This window comes from Talaromyces amestolkiae (assembly GCF_001896365.1).
Source record: "Talaromyces amestolkiae strain CIB chromosome Unknown scaffold14.1, whole genome shotgun sequence".
NCBI classification, from domain to species: Eukaryota; Fungi; Ascomycota; class Eurotiomycetes; order Eurotiales; family Trichocomaceae; genus Talaromyces; species Talaromyces amestolkiae.
Window position 1 is genome coordinate 210,106 of NW_024468050.1, and position 16,149 is coordinate 226,254.

A 16,149-nucleotide genomic window follows, 5' to 3' on the forward strand; every position below is an offset into this window, starting at 1 on the left:
ACACCTCGTCTAGAGCCCGCACGGATCTTCTGGTCAGCCAGATGAATACTTTTAAATAGTATTTTTCTTATCAGCTTCAAGCAAGTCTCGACACTCCAAGCAGAAAGGAAAACATCTCCTACCGATCTGGCGTTCGGGTGACGCAAGCATGGGCTTGTCTTTTCAGCCCCCTCGCCGTTTCGGGGCCAATGAAGCATTTAGCACCGTTTAGCACCGTATCTTTCAATGTTAGCCAATCCCTGACTGGCTGAAGTTGGTGGATAACTTCGTACAGACTAACTGGAATTGAAGTGCTAATACTGAGCCTAATAATCCAACTCAACGAGCCTAGTAGGCTAGTACTATGCACATGGTAGCATCGGTGATTGAAGTTATGAAGACGGGGGAAGCTACCAGCCTACCACTATCTAACTAAGCTAGTGCGCATCTCTAGTCCATACTATCGTGACTTTCGTCAGGCCCCCAAAAGTTCCACTCCCTTGTCTGGTCAATTGACTTGTCACTAACAGCACAAAATTACCAGATTAGTAGGTCAGGTTAACCACCGAGCAATCAGCTTCAATCTGTTTGAAGCTAAGCATGTGCCCCAGTGGTGCAGATCTTAGAGCAAGCCACAAATCCTTCGTGCAAGAAACTTCTGTACAGAATACAAGAGATTTACCCCGTAACGGAGTGACGGAGGGAGTGACGGAGTCTTGTCCTTGCAAGAATCAGTATCTGTAAGATAACCCTGCATTTTCTGGAGCAGTCTACCTGTAACTTTTCTTTTCTTGTGATTGTCTGTGCCTTGAGGGATCACCTGTCGCTCCGGCGCTCGCCTTATTGGATGCATCTATCCAGGATCGTGCTAGATTCTCCTTGTATGAAGTATCAACATCTATCTTGAACTAGGTTCCACGTACTACACCTATCTGGGAATATCGACTTGATGACCCTGCTCGCCTATTTTTAAAGCCGAACATGAAACGCTCAAGAACGGTACATGAAGTCTGGTGGCTGATGTAACTCGACACGACACCAGCACCTGATGGAGCCTTCCCAAGCAGGTCTACCCGCAATTGTTAGCCAGGTCCCTTTTTACAATCGGTCTTCCACTTCATTGGTCCTGTCAATTTGAGCGGGGGGGTTATGGGGCTGGAACTGTATTCGTCCAAGGCTGGCATATGTTCATAGTACTACGGGTAATGTATAAATCAGATACCTCCGTACGGCCTGTGAATATATGGTTTAGCTCATAAGTCGACTACATCCCACTGTACCGCACGTCTCGCCTCGCCACTCTGGAAGTACACCTTGATATATCACATCCGGATTCTTTCTATATAGTATATACACAATGGTGAAGGCATCATCAAGTACCAAGACCGGTCTCCGGACTGATCCGGAAGCCATCGAGCGTAGACGGATGCAGAATCGTCTCGCACAGCGCAAAAGAAGTGAGTCTGTCTGTTGAGATATTGAAGACTTATATAGCATACTGACTCCCGACAGGACTCAAACGTGCGCAGATTGCAAGAGAAGAGAAGGAAAGACAACAACGTCTTCAAGCAGCCCAAGCAGCATCCCAGCTCACCTTTATCAACGATGGGTATCATCTATCTCTCAACCAACCGCCAGTCTATCACACCCAGCAACCGAAGGTTCTCCCCCCGGTTGCGAATAATTACTTTGATTATACACCGCCTCAGTTTGAGGATGTCTTCTCTTCATCTCCATACTATCCGCATACTCCTATACCGCCATTTGAGACAGATCCATCATTTTTCGTCAATGGATATCCCTCACCATCATTATCACATGCGCCATCCACGCCACCACTGAGTCTATATACACCCAGTCTCATAGACGAGGATTTGTCCAACAGTATAAGCACTAGCAACGCCAACACTGGTAATATAGATCTTGATCCGAACCTATATCTGAGCTCATCCGCTGGTGTCGTGTCTCCCAACGCCAAGGGACAGCACCCCTGGGATGCATTTGGACTGATGCCATTGCAGCCAGTGCCATCACCAGTCTTGCAGGCGGATAGGCATCGATCGACTTCTCTCCCTACCCCGTTTACTCCTCCACGGTCCGTTCCGTCTTTATCGTCACCACCAGTACCAAATATTACGAGGAACCGGGCACCTACTACACCAAATATTATGCAAGGGAAGAGCATCGCCTCTCCCAACAACAATATGAATATGCACATGAGAATTAACGGTCTCAACCTCTTCAACACAAGCATCGATACCAGCGCTCATGCCGCCTCTAGTGCTGCTATCAGCACAACCAACAAGACAGGCCTCCACATCTGCGCTGAACAAGGCAACGCCCACGCCGTGCACCTCCTTCTAGGCTATGGCGCGGACATAAATGCCGTCGACGAATACGGGCGTACACCACTCCACTACGCCGTCCAAAACAAGCATATCGACATTGTAAGACTACTAGTTGAGCGAGGCGCAACGACCACCATTGCAGACATCAACGGCGCGAATCCAATGCAACTTGCGGCTGATTCTGGGTCTGAAGAAATGACGCAGATGATGCACATGATGATTATGATGACGCCGCCTGTGATGGTGCCAGGAGCGCACGAAATCAATATGAACTCCGGACTTGTTGTGTCGAAGTAGTTCCGGATTATATGATAATGTTTTTTTCTGTCTGATCTTGTACAATCACATATGAGCAGAGATTGGTGGTGGTTTAGTTATGTGGATATGATATGGCTGTCACGGGATATTGCATGGTTAATGGTTGCATTACGGACACTCGTTTATTTTCTTACAATTACTTTTGCTTGTACATATGACTGAATAGACATTACTTGACTTCACATCTACCTGAGCAGTTATGTAACCGAACGTAGATGATGATGCAGAATCATTCCGACCTTAGACGCTCTGAAAGGACACGCTTCATGCCCAACCTGGAAGCCAGATCAATCGAATAAGAAAATGAAATCTATTTCATGCACACCCACTAATGCCATAGTCGAAAAATGAACACGAAAGAGAAAGGGATAGACCAAATCACTTCTTCCCCTTTCCCTTCTTCTTCTTCCCACCACCTCCACCACCCGAGGCAGCAGGTGTAGCAGGTGTAGCAGTCGCAGCAGCAGCCTGAACCTCACCCGACGCCTCAGCCATCTCTACATCCGTCGTCGCCGTCGCAGCAGACTCCTCCGTAGAAGAAGTAATCTTCACCCCAGCGCCCAACTTGCCCAATCCCGAAATCAATCTCCCCACTTCCGCGGCCTTATTCGTCTTATATTTTAGACATATCCCCGTTACCGGATTGTATGTTTTGAGTGTAAGGGTTGCAAATGTCGTTGTTTGTGTTGTTGTTGTGCTCGTTGCTGAGTCTTCAATATTTGTTGTGGCTGTAGGTTTTCGTTTGGAGACTTTATGGGTATCGTTTTTATTCGAGGGTTTGGGGTAGGAGTATTTTGTTGTTATTCTTGTCTATATTTTGAAGTCATTGGAGTTAGACATGGAAGGAGTCTTGGAGTTAATGCGATGGGGGAAGCGTACGTTGTCGGGATATGCCTCTAATAAGAGTGAGGATTGCTCCAGGAATGCGTTGGGGGTTGGTAGATATGGCATTTTGAAGTCTGTCCCTGAAGGAATTGAGATTGAGCTGTCTGCGCTGGTGGTGGTATAGTGAACGCGAGTTTGGTTTGATCTTGAAGTGAATATTCGTGCGCCGCTCAGTTGACTGAGAGAGGGCAACACCGCTCAGAGTGATTCGGTTTGATGGATGGTCTTCGGACAGTGAATATTCGATCAAAAATTCCGGATTCTTCTTCGGCGACAGATTGATGCTGTGTTGCGACAAATTGACAGACGTTGACATGGAGCTAAAGACAAATGCTGGAAAATGGAATGTGCGGGGAGAAATATCACAGCTAGAGGACGGGCCAATCAGATTGTGCGCTTGGCTTGATATTCAACATCATCTGCCAACTGCAAATGAACAATTTGAATTAAGTATGCATTTGATAATTAATGTAGGTGAAATTCTAACTAGCTTTTGTCCTGTCATTACATAACGTACATACATCATCTTGTTACTATACAGCCCATGTCCCGGGGTGCCATGGGTCAAGAGATAAGCAAGTATTCACACACACACAATTAGATCACAAGAGAAAAGAACCAGTACAAGCAGAGTCATAGGTTATTTACCCAAGGGGAGTATTACACCTCACACAGACCAGCTTTTGCCCACCGCCCTTGGTCTTCGTCGCCCGGAAATTCCTACCTCGACATCGCGGACATCGCAAGGTTTCACTTTCATCTAGCTCATTATTAGGCGTCAAGTCGTAAGGACTGTCGTAAGCAGAGCCCATATCGCTGCTCAAAGCACTAGGTGCGCTTGATTTTCGGCGCATCGCTTCGATATCGTCGGTTTGTGTCCCATAGGTAGGAGTCAATAATCGCTGCGATCTGATGTTCCGTACAAAATCTGCGCTCCGTGTCCAGAAAGCGTTGCTTTGACTGTTTTCATTAAATTGAGGTATTTCCGGCAATTCAGCTGTTTTGTCGTTGTCACTGCCTTCTTTGTCGGCCACTTCTGATTCTTCTGACGCGTAGCTAGACCGAGACCCAGTATCTGAAGCCGAGTTGGTTCTATTCTCCTCGAGATTTTTGATTTCGGCCTCTCTTTGTCTATCTGCTGTCTCGGACTCGTGGTCAACCACCGAATGTGTCATGGGAGTTGCATAGCCCGATTGCGTCTTGGCTTCAGGGCTATTTACAGGACTGGAATACCGCGAACGTCGTTTCAACGCTGACTTGCGCGGGGATGGAGTACGATTCCTACTTCCAATTGTTGAGTCGATACTTGCGAGTTCGGTGCCTGTAACCGAGCTCCTCCATGCCAATATTCGCTCAGATGGTGTTTTGGACTCGCGTCCGATAGATGATGCGATACTATGACGCGCCGAATTCGACCGTCCAAGAAGCTTCTTCGAGAAAGTCGACGTCACGTCCCAGTCGTTTGGACGTTTGTTGTAAGCGCAATCTTGTCGATATACTTTGATCCGTCCCCAGCAGTCTGCAGCCAGTATGATATTACCATCGGGATGGCTGGATCGAGCAAGGTATGTCGGTGAACCGTTTGCCTTTGTTATTGTGGGCGTGGATTCGGGATCTTTGCCACGGTTCTCTGCTTGATCGTCGCTTTGTTTAGATGATCGAGTTGGGTCAATTTTACTGACCAGGGTGACCGGCGGGGGATTGCACAGATCGTACAGGGGGTCGCCGGAAAAACCTAGTAGCTGTTTCGTAGCTATTGGCGCCATTATCGCACACGTGACGATATCAGTTCGCATTTCCAATTCCTCGAGCGCACGCTTTTCCGAGTCTTTCTCGGTAGATGCAGTGGGCCAGATATAGGTATGCCCGTCTTCGCTACCACATATAATATATTTGCCATCCTCACTAAACGATGCGCGAATCTGGCTCGTAGAGTTCTCGTTCCCTCGGTATTTCGCTTCGAGATTGCGGTCCTTGAAATTGTACAGTCGAATTCGAGAGTCGTTGCTAGTGATGAGCAATTTGATATCCCCATTGGGGTCATTAGGAGGGTATACCATCGTGTCGATGCCGGTTATCTTACTACCCTTGGCGTTGCGTCCTCGAGCGGAGCGCACATGCACTTGCGCATTTGCTTTGAGTCCGTCGGTCTCATAGACGATACATAGTCCATTAAGACAGCCAGCAATTGAGTATTTCCCGTCTGGTGTGAAAGCAACCGATGTGATCATGTCGCGTACGGTCGCCCAGAATGCGACGCTTTTATCCGGAATGCTCCAGAGTCGTAGTTTTGAATCCAATGACCCAGCGAGGAAAAAACGGTCATCACGGGGGTGGAACTGAATCGAGGTTACGAAATCACTGTGTTTGAAGCAACAGAGACATTCCGCCCGACTGACATGCCATAGACGGACAGTGCGATCCATAGACGAAGAAAGCAGGAAATTGTTCTAGTTACTGTCAAAATCCAATCATATCAACATGAGGGCGAAAGAACTATACCTTGCTCCAACTGAGATCTAGAACACTGCCCGTATGTCCGTGATATTCACGAATTGGCTTCGTTTTAAAAACCGGCGCAGTTAAGCGCATACCCTCGCCGCCTTTTATCTCGTCTTCCTCCTGTTCATGAGCCTCGCGATTCTCTGCGTTCGTAATGACAGCCCACACTCGAACAACCTTGTCTTGACCGGCCGCAGCAAGATACTTGCCATCCTTGGAAAACACCATTGCCCAAATAGCTTTATTTTTGGACGCATTGTCTGGCTTTTCGTCGCGGATAGACTCGCCGGCTTCACCATCGAGTTCCTGGGCTAAGAATACGCGATCAAATGTTTTTTGTCTTTTGTAATGCGCTCTGACTTTGATGTATTTGGGAGGGGGCGGAAATCGGGGAATGAAGCCGATCGGATGCGCAAAGACGTCGTTCCTGCCATTGGCGCCGTCTGCTTGGGAGGCCGAAGCATTGGAGTCATTCGTTTCGGCGGCTGGCTGAGATTTCTTGGTGCCAATAATGCGACTGAGGAAAGATACACCTTTTCTGTATCGCGCCGAATCGAGTTAGTCTCCATCTTTCATATTAATACGAACTAATAGCGGTTTTTGTCTTACTTTTTCTCTTTGGTCTTAGGACCTAGAGGAAACGTTTCGCTGCGATTGACCGGGTCCGTTGGACTGGGCTTATTTCCATCTCCGCCCGAATCCTGGCCGTAAGAGGTCTGCGATTTTATCTTGTAGGGGATCGATTTCTCGGTTTGCGTCCGTTTCAGTATATGCTGGCGACAGCGTTAGTACATTGCGGATGTCCAATGGTATGCGCGAAGCTTCAATGTAGCCAGAAATTGCGCTCAGTTTGGCGTACCTGTGAGAGAGGGTCAATTCCAGCGCTCTCCGATGTTTCAAGCTCTTCAGCCGCTGTCCGCGACCTAGTTGGTAAAGACCCATCTGACTGCGCGTTATCGACGCGTTTTTCAGCGTTGTTATTCCCATCTCCTTTATCATCGTTGAGTGTTCTATCTGCGCTTGAGGGGGTTTCCGTTCCTGAAGTTGAGTCGCAAAATTAGTAAGAGGCAAATTAATCATGAACCAGGTATGTGCATGTTCGCGACAAAGATTAGCCAACCGGCTCACTCGGATCGCAACACACACTATCATCGCATGGCGACATACCATTTGGGGCATTGCGCTGTCCTCGAAACACTCCTTCCGACAGTCGCGGCGAGTTTAGTTGACTGTTGCTGTTGTTGGTCAGAGCAACATTCCTCCTAGTATCAATTTCGTCGGTGCCGGTCGAAACCGTGGTCATGATGAGCGACTCGGGATTGTTGACGGCCGGTGTACATATCAGTTGATGGCGAGTGGTAGTAAAGTAGGTAAGTAAGTAAGTAAGTACAATAAAATACAAGCAATGTACTGAAATCTAAGAAATACAAGAAAAGAAAAGAGAAAAGGAGAAGAACCAGTCTATGTACAAGGAAAAAGAAGAACGATGAATGGAAAGTGACATCAACGGCCCGCCTGGAACGAGCTTAGACTAAGCCCGTTGCTAAATCCGTGCCGCCGGACCGTTTCTGGCCTCGCCCTCTACACAGCTCTCAGCTCAGTTCGATTTCAAAGCACGTAATCTTGTTAGTGCCACTGTCCGGAGTGCTACTCTGTGCTACTACAAGCATGCAAGTCTTACAAAACGATAAGAACGTGGTGGAATTAGTTCCAACTTCTCTGCAAAATTTCCCGAGAGGAGCATAGTATAGATAAGGACTGGTGGGGCACTGTTGGCGAGTCGTCCCTCAATCTACTGAGTCTACAAGTATTAACTAATTATGTATACACTGAGTCAGCTCTGAGCTACGTATCTGGCCTACTCTAGATTGCATGCCCATAGATTAGAAGAATCAAGCTTTGTTCGATGCAATGCTGATAGTGAACGCGGAGGCGCCCCGCGTCGATGCAGATCCTAGCCCTAACTCAATGGCAAACCCTTAGACAATCCGAGGTTGGATTATCCACAAGATGATTCACTGATTTAGATTTACCTTTTGACCTTATGCATTCGATTCATTATGTGGCACAGCTCAGTATGCCCAACACTAATCGTAAATCATATCATTCTTGGTGTTCTGCTTTCGTACTCACTCGCTCAAAGTCGCTGTGTGCCCGGACCAGCAACTTTCCCATTGACCCTGCGCACTACAAACGATGATATCATTGAATTGCGAAACAGATTGGACGATTCCATAAACTCTTTACTCAGGGATTCCGAGTCCGATATATGGAGACAAGAATCATGGGCGGTGCAGCTTACATCCGCCGAAGAGACACTCTGGAGTTCCTTCTCTAACGCCAGTGATTTAAAGCCGGAAGTAAACGGAGACACCAGCTTTCGAATTGCCAGTATCTCCAAAACCATTACTATGTATGCTTTGTTACTTGAGAAGTCGATCGCTTTGGATGATCCCGTGACGCTCTACATCCCCGAATTGATGCACAGAAAGGAAGAGCCGTGGCTTGTCAATTGGGAGCAGGTTACGCTGAGATCTCTTGCGTCGTATCTTGGTGGGCTGCCTCGCGATAGTAAGTCAGTCTCAAAATGGTTTCAAGCGTTTGACTGATATCGTGCTACCAGCTGGTAGCCCTTGTTTTGTATGGCGAGAGGTGTTGGAAATGGGGTATAGCACGAGTGATTTGGCAAAGGCAGGATTGCCGACATCCCTTGGCCAAAACAATCTGCTCGAGAACATGGCATGCACATCTTCTGGTACGTATCTCAGGAAACTTTTAACTAAGACCAAGCTGACTGTATAGACATCATCGACCGAGCTCGGACAGCCTCACGCATATTCACTGTCAACGATCGTCCTACATACTCAAACGCCGCATTCTCCCTGTTAGGTATTATCCTGGAGCGAGCATCTGGTCTCTCATTTGAGGAAGGTGTGACAAGGTCCGCTCTAAAGCCATTAGGTATGAACAGCACTACAACGAGAACACCGGCTAAGAACAAGAGTATCATTCCACTATTTCCAAACCATTGGGGCATTGAGCTTGGAGCCGCTGATGCGTGAGTCTACATAATGTAGATTCTAATACCATATAACTAATCTTAGTGTAGAACAGCCGGTTTCTACAGCACCCCCAACGATCTTTCTAGATATTTGCGCTCAATCCTCCGCGCCGAACTCTTGCCCCCAAGCACTATAAACGCATGGTTAAAGCATCACTCGTGGACTGACTCCAGTACATCCTCAGCCTACGGTCTAGCATGAGAACTCTATCGGACAACTCGTCTTACACATAACGGACGACCGCTTGATATCATACTCAAGACCGGGGCTCTGCACGGATATCACTCGTGCGCAATGCTGATACCTGAATTTGGACAGGGGTTATTGGTTATGGTTGCCGGGAAAGCTGATACAATGGAAGTTATCAGAGAGGCCGTTATCAAAGCGTTGATTCCTGCCATTGAATCTATTGCGCGAAAGCAGGCGGTTTTGCGGTACGCTGGAGAATATCGCTATCTCGGCAACGATGGTAGCAATGGCGCAACCGAGTCTTATATGAGCATCAAAGTCGACCAAGATGGCCCAGGACTGTACGTTTCAGAATGGATATCCAACGGCACAGACCTCCTGTCTTTTTACGGCTACCTCGAAAGAATGCCGACTAGGGCAGGTTCATGTTCTGCAAAACTCATACCTGCGAACAGACCGGAGGGCACGAATCTTGAGATGTGGAGAATAGTGTTTGTTGAAGATGTGAGAGGAGGGAATGACGGGGTTTTTGGAGATTTTCGATTAACGGATATAGATAACCTAGAATTCGGAGGACAAGGGCTTGGAGACATCGTGGTTGTACTCGATAACGACTCGCGCGCATTTGAGATTTACGTTCAGGCCCTAGGAATTCGACTGCAAAGAATTTACTAGAAATCATTGAAACAGATACTGGTATCAGATGAAGCAAGAATCACCCCTCACTTCCCACTCTAAGAGCCGAATAATTACTACGATAGGCAATGTCGATCAGCGGACGACCCGATGTCTGATAGCAAGAAAACCAACTTCAACTAGAGGGGGAAATGATAAAAATGCACTGATAGCAATATTGAGACTAATCTAGTACCCGACGGAGCATCACGGCGTGAAGGCCGATGATAACAACGAAGACTAGGTCGCTAGTCTCTGTTGCTATCATCCATAGTGGGGAGGGAGTAATTAGGGCAAGATGTTCGTATACATAGACTTGCACGACTGCCCACCTTCTCGGCCACACGACCACCTTATTTGCCTCTTCGATCTACTTACTTTCAAATTGTACGTATTCTGTTCCATCAATACTCAATATGAATGAGCCTATCCGCCGCCGAATCGGCCATCTCCAAGGCAAATCCAAACTCTCGGGCTGGGTTCTCCCCCGCGAAACGACCAGTTTCGCAGACGAAGGCACCTGGACAAATATTGATGCGGACGTTACGCCACTGGAGCGAAGGACATGGTCTACATCTACCGTGTTGGGGTTCTGGTTCAGTGATGCCCTGAATGCACAGGGGTGGGAGGGACCGAGTTCGATTATACAGCTTGGGTTGACGTGGAGGGAGGCTTTCTACCTGCGTAAGAGACTGTCTCGGATGTATAATAGACACAACTGAATAATATGTGATAGCCGTCTTGGGAGCAATCGTGGATACAATACCGTTGATTCTAAATGGCGCAATTGGTGCTCATTATCATATACCCTTTCCTGTTGTTACGAGGTCGTCGTTTGGGTATTATTTTTCCCGATTCGCGGTCATTGTTCGACTCATCACAGCGCTTTTCTGGAATGGTCAGTATAGCCTTTGCCAATATAAGTATCAAAAACTAAAACATGTCTAGCGATCCAAACCTGGACCGGTAGTCAGGCAATGTACCAGGTAAGGCACCCCCCGTCTCTTGTAGCTGATAGCGACTAATGATACAGGTCATTCGCGCCATTTGGCCATCATTTCTGAATATTCCCAATCACTTCCCCGACAATGCCGGTATAACCACTTCAGAAATGATAGCGCACCTCGTATTCTGGTGCGTGCAGACGCCTATAATGCTCACACCACCGCACAAACTCAAGTGGTTCTTTGTCGTCAAGGTATTCGTGGTTTTGATTGCGAGTACAGGCACGGTCATTGCCATGACATACAAGGCGCACGGCGTAGGTGATATATGGAATCAGGAGTACTCCGTCTCGGGGTCGGCGAGGAGTTGGTTGATCATGAGTCAATTCTCTGCCCAGTGCGGTGGATGGTGAGTCTCTCTGCCTACAGTACACGACGCAGGACTGATAAGACAGGGCAACAATGGCAACCAACATCCCCGACTTCACGCGCTACATGCGCAACGGCCGAGGCGTCTACTGGCAAGCCTTCATGCTCCCTAGCATAAACCTCCTCATGTCCGTCTTCGGCACAATCAGTACCAGCTGCGCAAAAGTCGTTTATGGAACCTATATTTGGAGTCCGCTCGAACTCGCCTCTCACTGGGACGGACCCTCAGGTCGCTGCGGTGCATTCTTCGTCGGGTTGTGTTGGGTCATTGCCCAGATCGGGACTAATATGTCTGCCAGCGTTATCTCAGCGGCCAACGATCTCACAAATCTGTTTCCTAAATACATCAATATCCGTCGTGGCGTAATTCTCGTGTCGCTGATTTCGGGCTGGATTATGGTCCCGTGGAAGATTGTGTATTCGGCTTCGTCACTCATCACTTTTATATCTGCGCTGGCGGTGTTTCTGGCACCGATTGCTTCGATTCTGGCGTCTGATTATTGGATTGTCAAGAAGCGCAACTTTGATGTACCGGGATTGTATCGTCGGCATGGTCGATACCGGTATCAGTTCGGTGTCAATTGGAGGTCCGTCGTTGCCTTTCTCGTGGCTGTTACGCCTACGCTTCCGGGACTGGCGAATTCGGTGAGCAGTAGTGTCAAGATCAGCACTGGACTGGCACGGTTCTACGACTGCAACTATCTCTATAGCTTTCTGAGTGGTGCTCTTGTCTATGTCGTTTTGAATAAGGCTTTCCCGGCGACAGAGACGCTACTTGAAGTACCAATATATGATGACCCTGCTATCATCGATGCCGTGGAACGTATGCGCGGTGATGGTTTAGATGTGTGGGATAAGGAGGTTGAGTTGAGGGAGGGGGAAAAGAGGTTTCAAGAATACACTCAGTAGCTGCATAGGCATAGAAGTATGCTGAAAAATAACTATTTATTTCTCTGGAATTAAAATGTGGACAATATAAACAAATACAGACTAACCGCATCGAGCGACACCCCACCGCGGAGGTAAGACAAGACAAATACTTTATTTCCATGCCGACTCAACTCACCACACGACACCTCCCACCATCAGAAAACTGATAATTTACATCAAACTTAGAAATATGCGCAATGCCCCATAACCGCAAACAACGCCGCGCTGCAGCCGCAGCTGCAGCAGAAAACGAAAACAGCTTTGTCGATTCGTCAATCCCTCTCTCGCGCCCACCGGAATTCACAAACAATAGCAACAAGAGCAGCAGCGCCCAACAAGCGAAGACCCTCCTCGAAATCGCAGCTGAGCGACAACAAGAACTGAACCAACACATCAACAACGAAGGAAAGGAAAAGCCTCAACTACCAAACGGGCAATTCCTCGACCTCAACGCAACAGAGACGCAATTCCTCGAACTCTCATCAACAGGACAAATATCGAGCCTTGACCCGAATACCCTCCCTTCCAAAATAATCAAAACGAAAGACGAAATAGAAGAAGAAGAAGAAGACGCAGAAATACCACCTCTAATCGACACCCTATTCACCTCCATCCCTCTAACGACCGTCCACTTCACCCTCGCCTTCCTCGCCGCACACCAATACGTGCAACACATCATATGGAAAGATCTGATCAAGGAATCACTTTTCATCGCGTTTCCAGTGCTTACCTTCGTCGTCCATCTCGCTCACGGCCACGTAATCTCGTTCCCTCGACGGAAAGGGAAACGCAGACCAGCCAAGCCGAAAGATGTGTCAGCATCGTCGATGGTATCAGAAGCGTTGATAGGCGACCTTTTCACTGCACGGACGCTACTCTTCTTCCTACCCCTTGCAATCGTGCTCGGTGGGACGCTCGTGCAAACTACAAACCAGGCGGGATACTACGCTGTCATGAAGCGGGCGCCGAGTATAGGCACAATGTGGGTTTGGTGTGTGTTGGAGATATCGTCTCCGTTGGCGGCGTTGGTTGCCTTATTGGTGCCCTTGGGATGGGGGGTGGGTGTTATGGGGTATAAAATATATTAAGCAGATAGCAAGATCCAAGCTGCAAGAAAGGGTAGAATAGAGAAGAATTGTATTATTATATCGCAGTAATGGGGGTATCTGTCTGCATAAATTGGCCGAAGCATAGGGCCTTGCAGGATAAAAAAGAACATAAAAAAAGCCTCCCATGTCACCCTAACCGTATCGAGTGATATCATGTCGCCGCGGAACTTTTCACAATGACAAAAGAAAGGTAATAAATAGAAAGATGAATGCAATAGCAGTAACAAATCCCGGGTATCATCGGTACCGTGTTCCATAAAGTCCTTTTTGATTTTGATTAAAGTCATAAAGTCGTAAGGGTTGAGTTGAACTAAGCAGTTTCGCCTGTTTCGATGTTTCCGGCTTCAACAACGTCTGGTGTTTCTGCCTCCGCCTGGGCAGTGCTGCGAGGGGCTGCCACTTCAGGCTCGGCAATCAGATCGTCGGCTGTCAATCGAGACATCTCGCGTGATAGCCCCGAAAGGGAGGAATGCTCGGACCGATCTAGGCGTTCAAGATCTTCGTAGTCGGGCAGATCTGGAAGTGGCGAGCCAACGTAGTCTTCCATTTCGCAGCCACCATTGACGCTGAAGTATCCGGGAGGGCTGGCGGGAACGTCGTCGTAGACAGGAGGCATTTCCTCGTCCCAGCTGATTCCCAAGCCACTGCGGTCAGTGACGAGCAGATTGAACTGCATACGCAGGACACGGGCAGCGCCGGTAGGAGTAATGAGCTTGGTGTTCCGGTTCGGGCAGAATTCTTCCGCAACGATGAGCTCGATGACGAGGTTGTGCTTGACTTCCATGTGGCCCTTGACGTCGAGGTCGCAGATGGGCTTGCTTCCGGGCTTGATGTTGGCCAAGAACTCCATGTTGATCTCACCACCAGCAGTGTCAAAATCCGTCTTCCAACCAGTCTTTTCCTCGTTGTGGCCGATAATGCGAGTCTCCTGGTGTAGAACGCCCTTTCCTTCACCGCCAATTTTGTGGGCGTGCTTTGCACAAGAGCTGGAAACTACTTTCTGGTGTTCCTCGATACGCCACATCATCTTCCTGAGTCTCCATCGAGTTTGAGTCTCTTCCCCCTTCTCAACAACGCCGCTGAGGCTCATTTGAACTGGGAAGGCGCCAATTGGGTGTACGACAGACGGGAGGATGACTCGACCGGTCAGATTGGTCGGGGGAAAGATGCGGACAGAGGCGCGGTCGTTACCAGGCAAGATGGCACGGTGAACGGTAAGAGGGACCTTCTTGACGATCTCGGCTCCGGTGGTAGTGATGGCGCGAGCGATGATCCAGTATTCAATAACACCCAAATTTCCTGAAGCGCTGGCAGGCAGGTCTCCTGGGAACAAGTAGCTGAAGGGGAAGTCATGGTCTCCCTTTTTCAAGGTCACGGATTCCGTCAAAAAGTCCCACTTCTTCAAGATCTCGACACGAGAAGCGCAGCCGGAGCAGTCCCTGGAGATTGGTTTCTTGGTTGTGAATGTCTTGGTGAGATCGACCTTGAATTCTTTCAAAGTGGCTGAACCCTGTTGCTCAGAGACGGTAACGCGCATACGTCCAGAAAACAAAGCTCCCGTCGAGCTGGCCGGAGTGCCGTAGAAAACAAGTGGGGGTGACTCGATGACCACGTCGAGCTTCGGGCCGGAAACAGCACGCGGAATTTCTTTTGAGGATTTGCTGCGCTCCTTGGACCGAGAGGACCTTCCCAGGCTTATGCGTTTTTCCTTGTGAGGGTGAATGATGTGCTCCATGGCTGCTGAGATGCGGTTTTCGATGGTGCTGTCATGACCGTCGGCCGAGGGGAAAGACCAGGAGTTTCTCTTGGACGATGTGTTGGATGTAGATGGCGTGTCGCTCACAGAGGTAGTCGACGGAGAGCGGGAAGCTGATGTGATGGCATGTGGCGAGGATGAGCGTACCAGGCTCGACAGCAGACGGCCGGGCATTCTAGTGTAGGTAGACCTCTCTCTAGGTGTATGTATAGTTGTTGATGATCAGGACGTAGTATTTGATTCAGCTAGTCTTGTGGTTTCTGATGCTAGTTGATGTACGTGGTGGGATGGGTGTGAGTGTGGAGGTATTATTGTTGGAGGGAGGAAGTTGCAAAAGTTGGATACAAAGAGGAAGGAGGCAGCTCTTTGTAGTGTTGCCTGAAAGGAAAACCTTGACAGCAGCGGCGATCCACCTGATCCATACAAAGTTTTGTTTCAATTCAGAGTTTTCTTTAGTTTTCCGTTTCCCCTCTTAAGATCACACGTACTCGGCCCGTGGAAAAGAGTGCCTTGGTTCCAGTACCTTCTTGCCATGATACAAAAAAAGTATACTAAAAGAGTCTCGACGGTGGGGAACAGCCAAAAAAAAAGATGATGTAGTGGGCCCAACTTAGGGCGGGTTGGTAATTACAATACGAACTGCTTTACACGCCAATCAGCCGATGAAGCGCCCTCTGAACACAATGTGAGTCATCTCTTGTTGGCTCTACGAAGTTAATTAGAGCCTGGAGATTGATAATATGGAATTTGTAATATTGAGCTCACTGTTTCCGTCTGGAGTTGAACAGGTACACAAGTGAGTTGAGCTTAGTTGATCGACTGCAAGTAGACATAACGCGAGAGCACGCGCTTATGACCTGATGAAGCGTGTATGATTCATGATGAAGTGCTCATCAAGACGACATCAGCAACAATCTCCACCAGAGGACCATAGGGAAGTCAATGATCTGATGGATCAGTTTGAGGACCTTGTCGTCGTCAGTTCACCGTACGATGATACCATTTCATTGGGCAATGAGCTGA

General features: G+C 48.3%; 5 protein-coding genes across 5 annotated transcripts; 3 read left to right on the forward strand and 2 right to left on the reverse strand.

Annotated features, from left to right (window-relative positions):
- Nucleotides 1-1,336: 1,336 nt before the first annotated feature.
- On the forward strand, nt 1,337-2,624 carry BHQ10_007044 (uncharacterized protein; the record flags this gene model as incomplete). The annotated part of the gene is made up of 2 exons (XM_040879697.1): nt 1,337-1,436; nt 1,492-2,624. 2 exons carry the CDS (start codon nt 1,337-1,339, stop codon nt 2,622-2,624), a joined length of 1,233 nt encoding a protein of 410 aa, XP_040735548.1.
- A 399-nt stretch (nt 2,625-3,023) lies between these two features.
- BHQ10_007045 (uncharacterized protein) lies at nt 3,024-7,335 on the reverse strand (the record flags this gene model as incomplete). Its single annotated transcript, XM_040879698.1, has 7 exons — nt 3,024-3,248; nt 4,208-5,869; nt 5,930-5,980; nt 6,033-6,570; nt 6,642-6,805; nt 6,892-7,070; nt 7,200-7,335. The coding sequence occupies 7 exons, from the start codon at nt 7,333-7,335 to the stop codon at nt 3,024-3,026; spliced, it is 2,955 nt and encodes a 984-aa protein (XP_040735549.1).
- Nucleotides 7,336-8,443: 1,108 nt separating this feature from the next.
- Nucleotides 8,444-9,295, forward strand: BHQ10_007046 (uncharacterized protein; the record flags this gene model as incomplete). Its single annotated transcript, XM_040879699.1, has 5 exons — nt 8,444-8,603; nt 8,656-8,787; nt 8,835-8,921; nt 8,994-9,090; nt 9,142-9,295. 5 exons carry the CDS (start codon nt 8,444-8,446, stop codon nt 9,293-9,295), a joined length of 630 nt encoding a protein of 209 aa, XP_040735550.1.
- A 1,079-nt stretch (nt 9,296-10,374) lies between these two features.
- BHQ10_007047 (uncharacterized protein) lies at nt 10,375-13,349 on the forward strand (the record flags this gene model as incomplete). Its single annotated transcript, XM_040879700.1, has 6 exons — nt 10,375-10,642; nt 10,695-10,856; nt 10,907-10,944; nt 10,992-11,311; nt 11,358-12,154; nt 12,448-13,349. 6 exons carry the CDS (start codon nt 10,375-10,377, stop codon nt 13,347-13,349), a joined length of 2,487 nt encoding a protein of 828 aa, XP_040735551.1.
- Nucleotides 13,350-13,680: 331 nt separating this feature from the next.
- BHQ10_007048 (uncharacterized protein) lies at nt 13,681-15,300 on the reverse strand (the record flags this gene model as incomplete). Its single annotated transcript, XM_040879701.1, has 1 exon — nt 13,681-15,300. One exon carries the CDS (start codon nt 15,298-15,300, stop codon nt 13,681-13,683), a length of 1,620 nt encoding a protein of 539 aa, XP_040735552.1.
- Nucleotides 15,301-16,149: the final 849 nt, after the last annotated feature.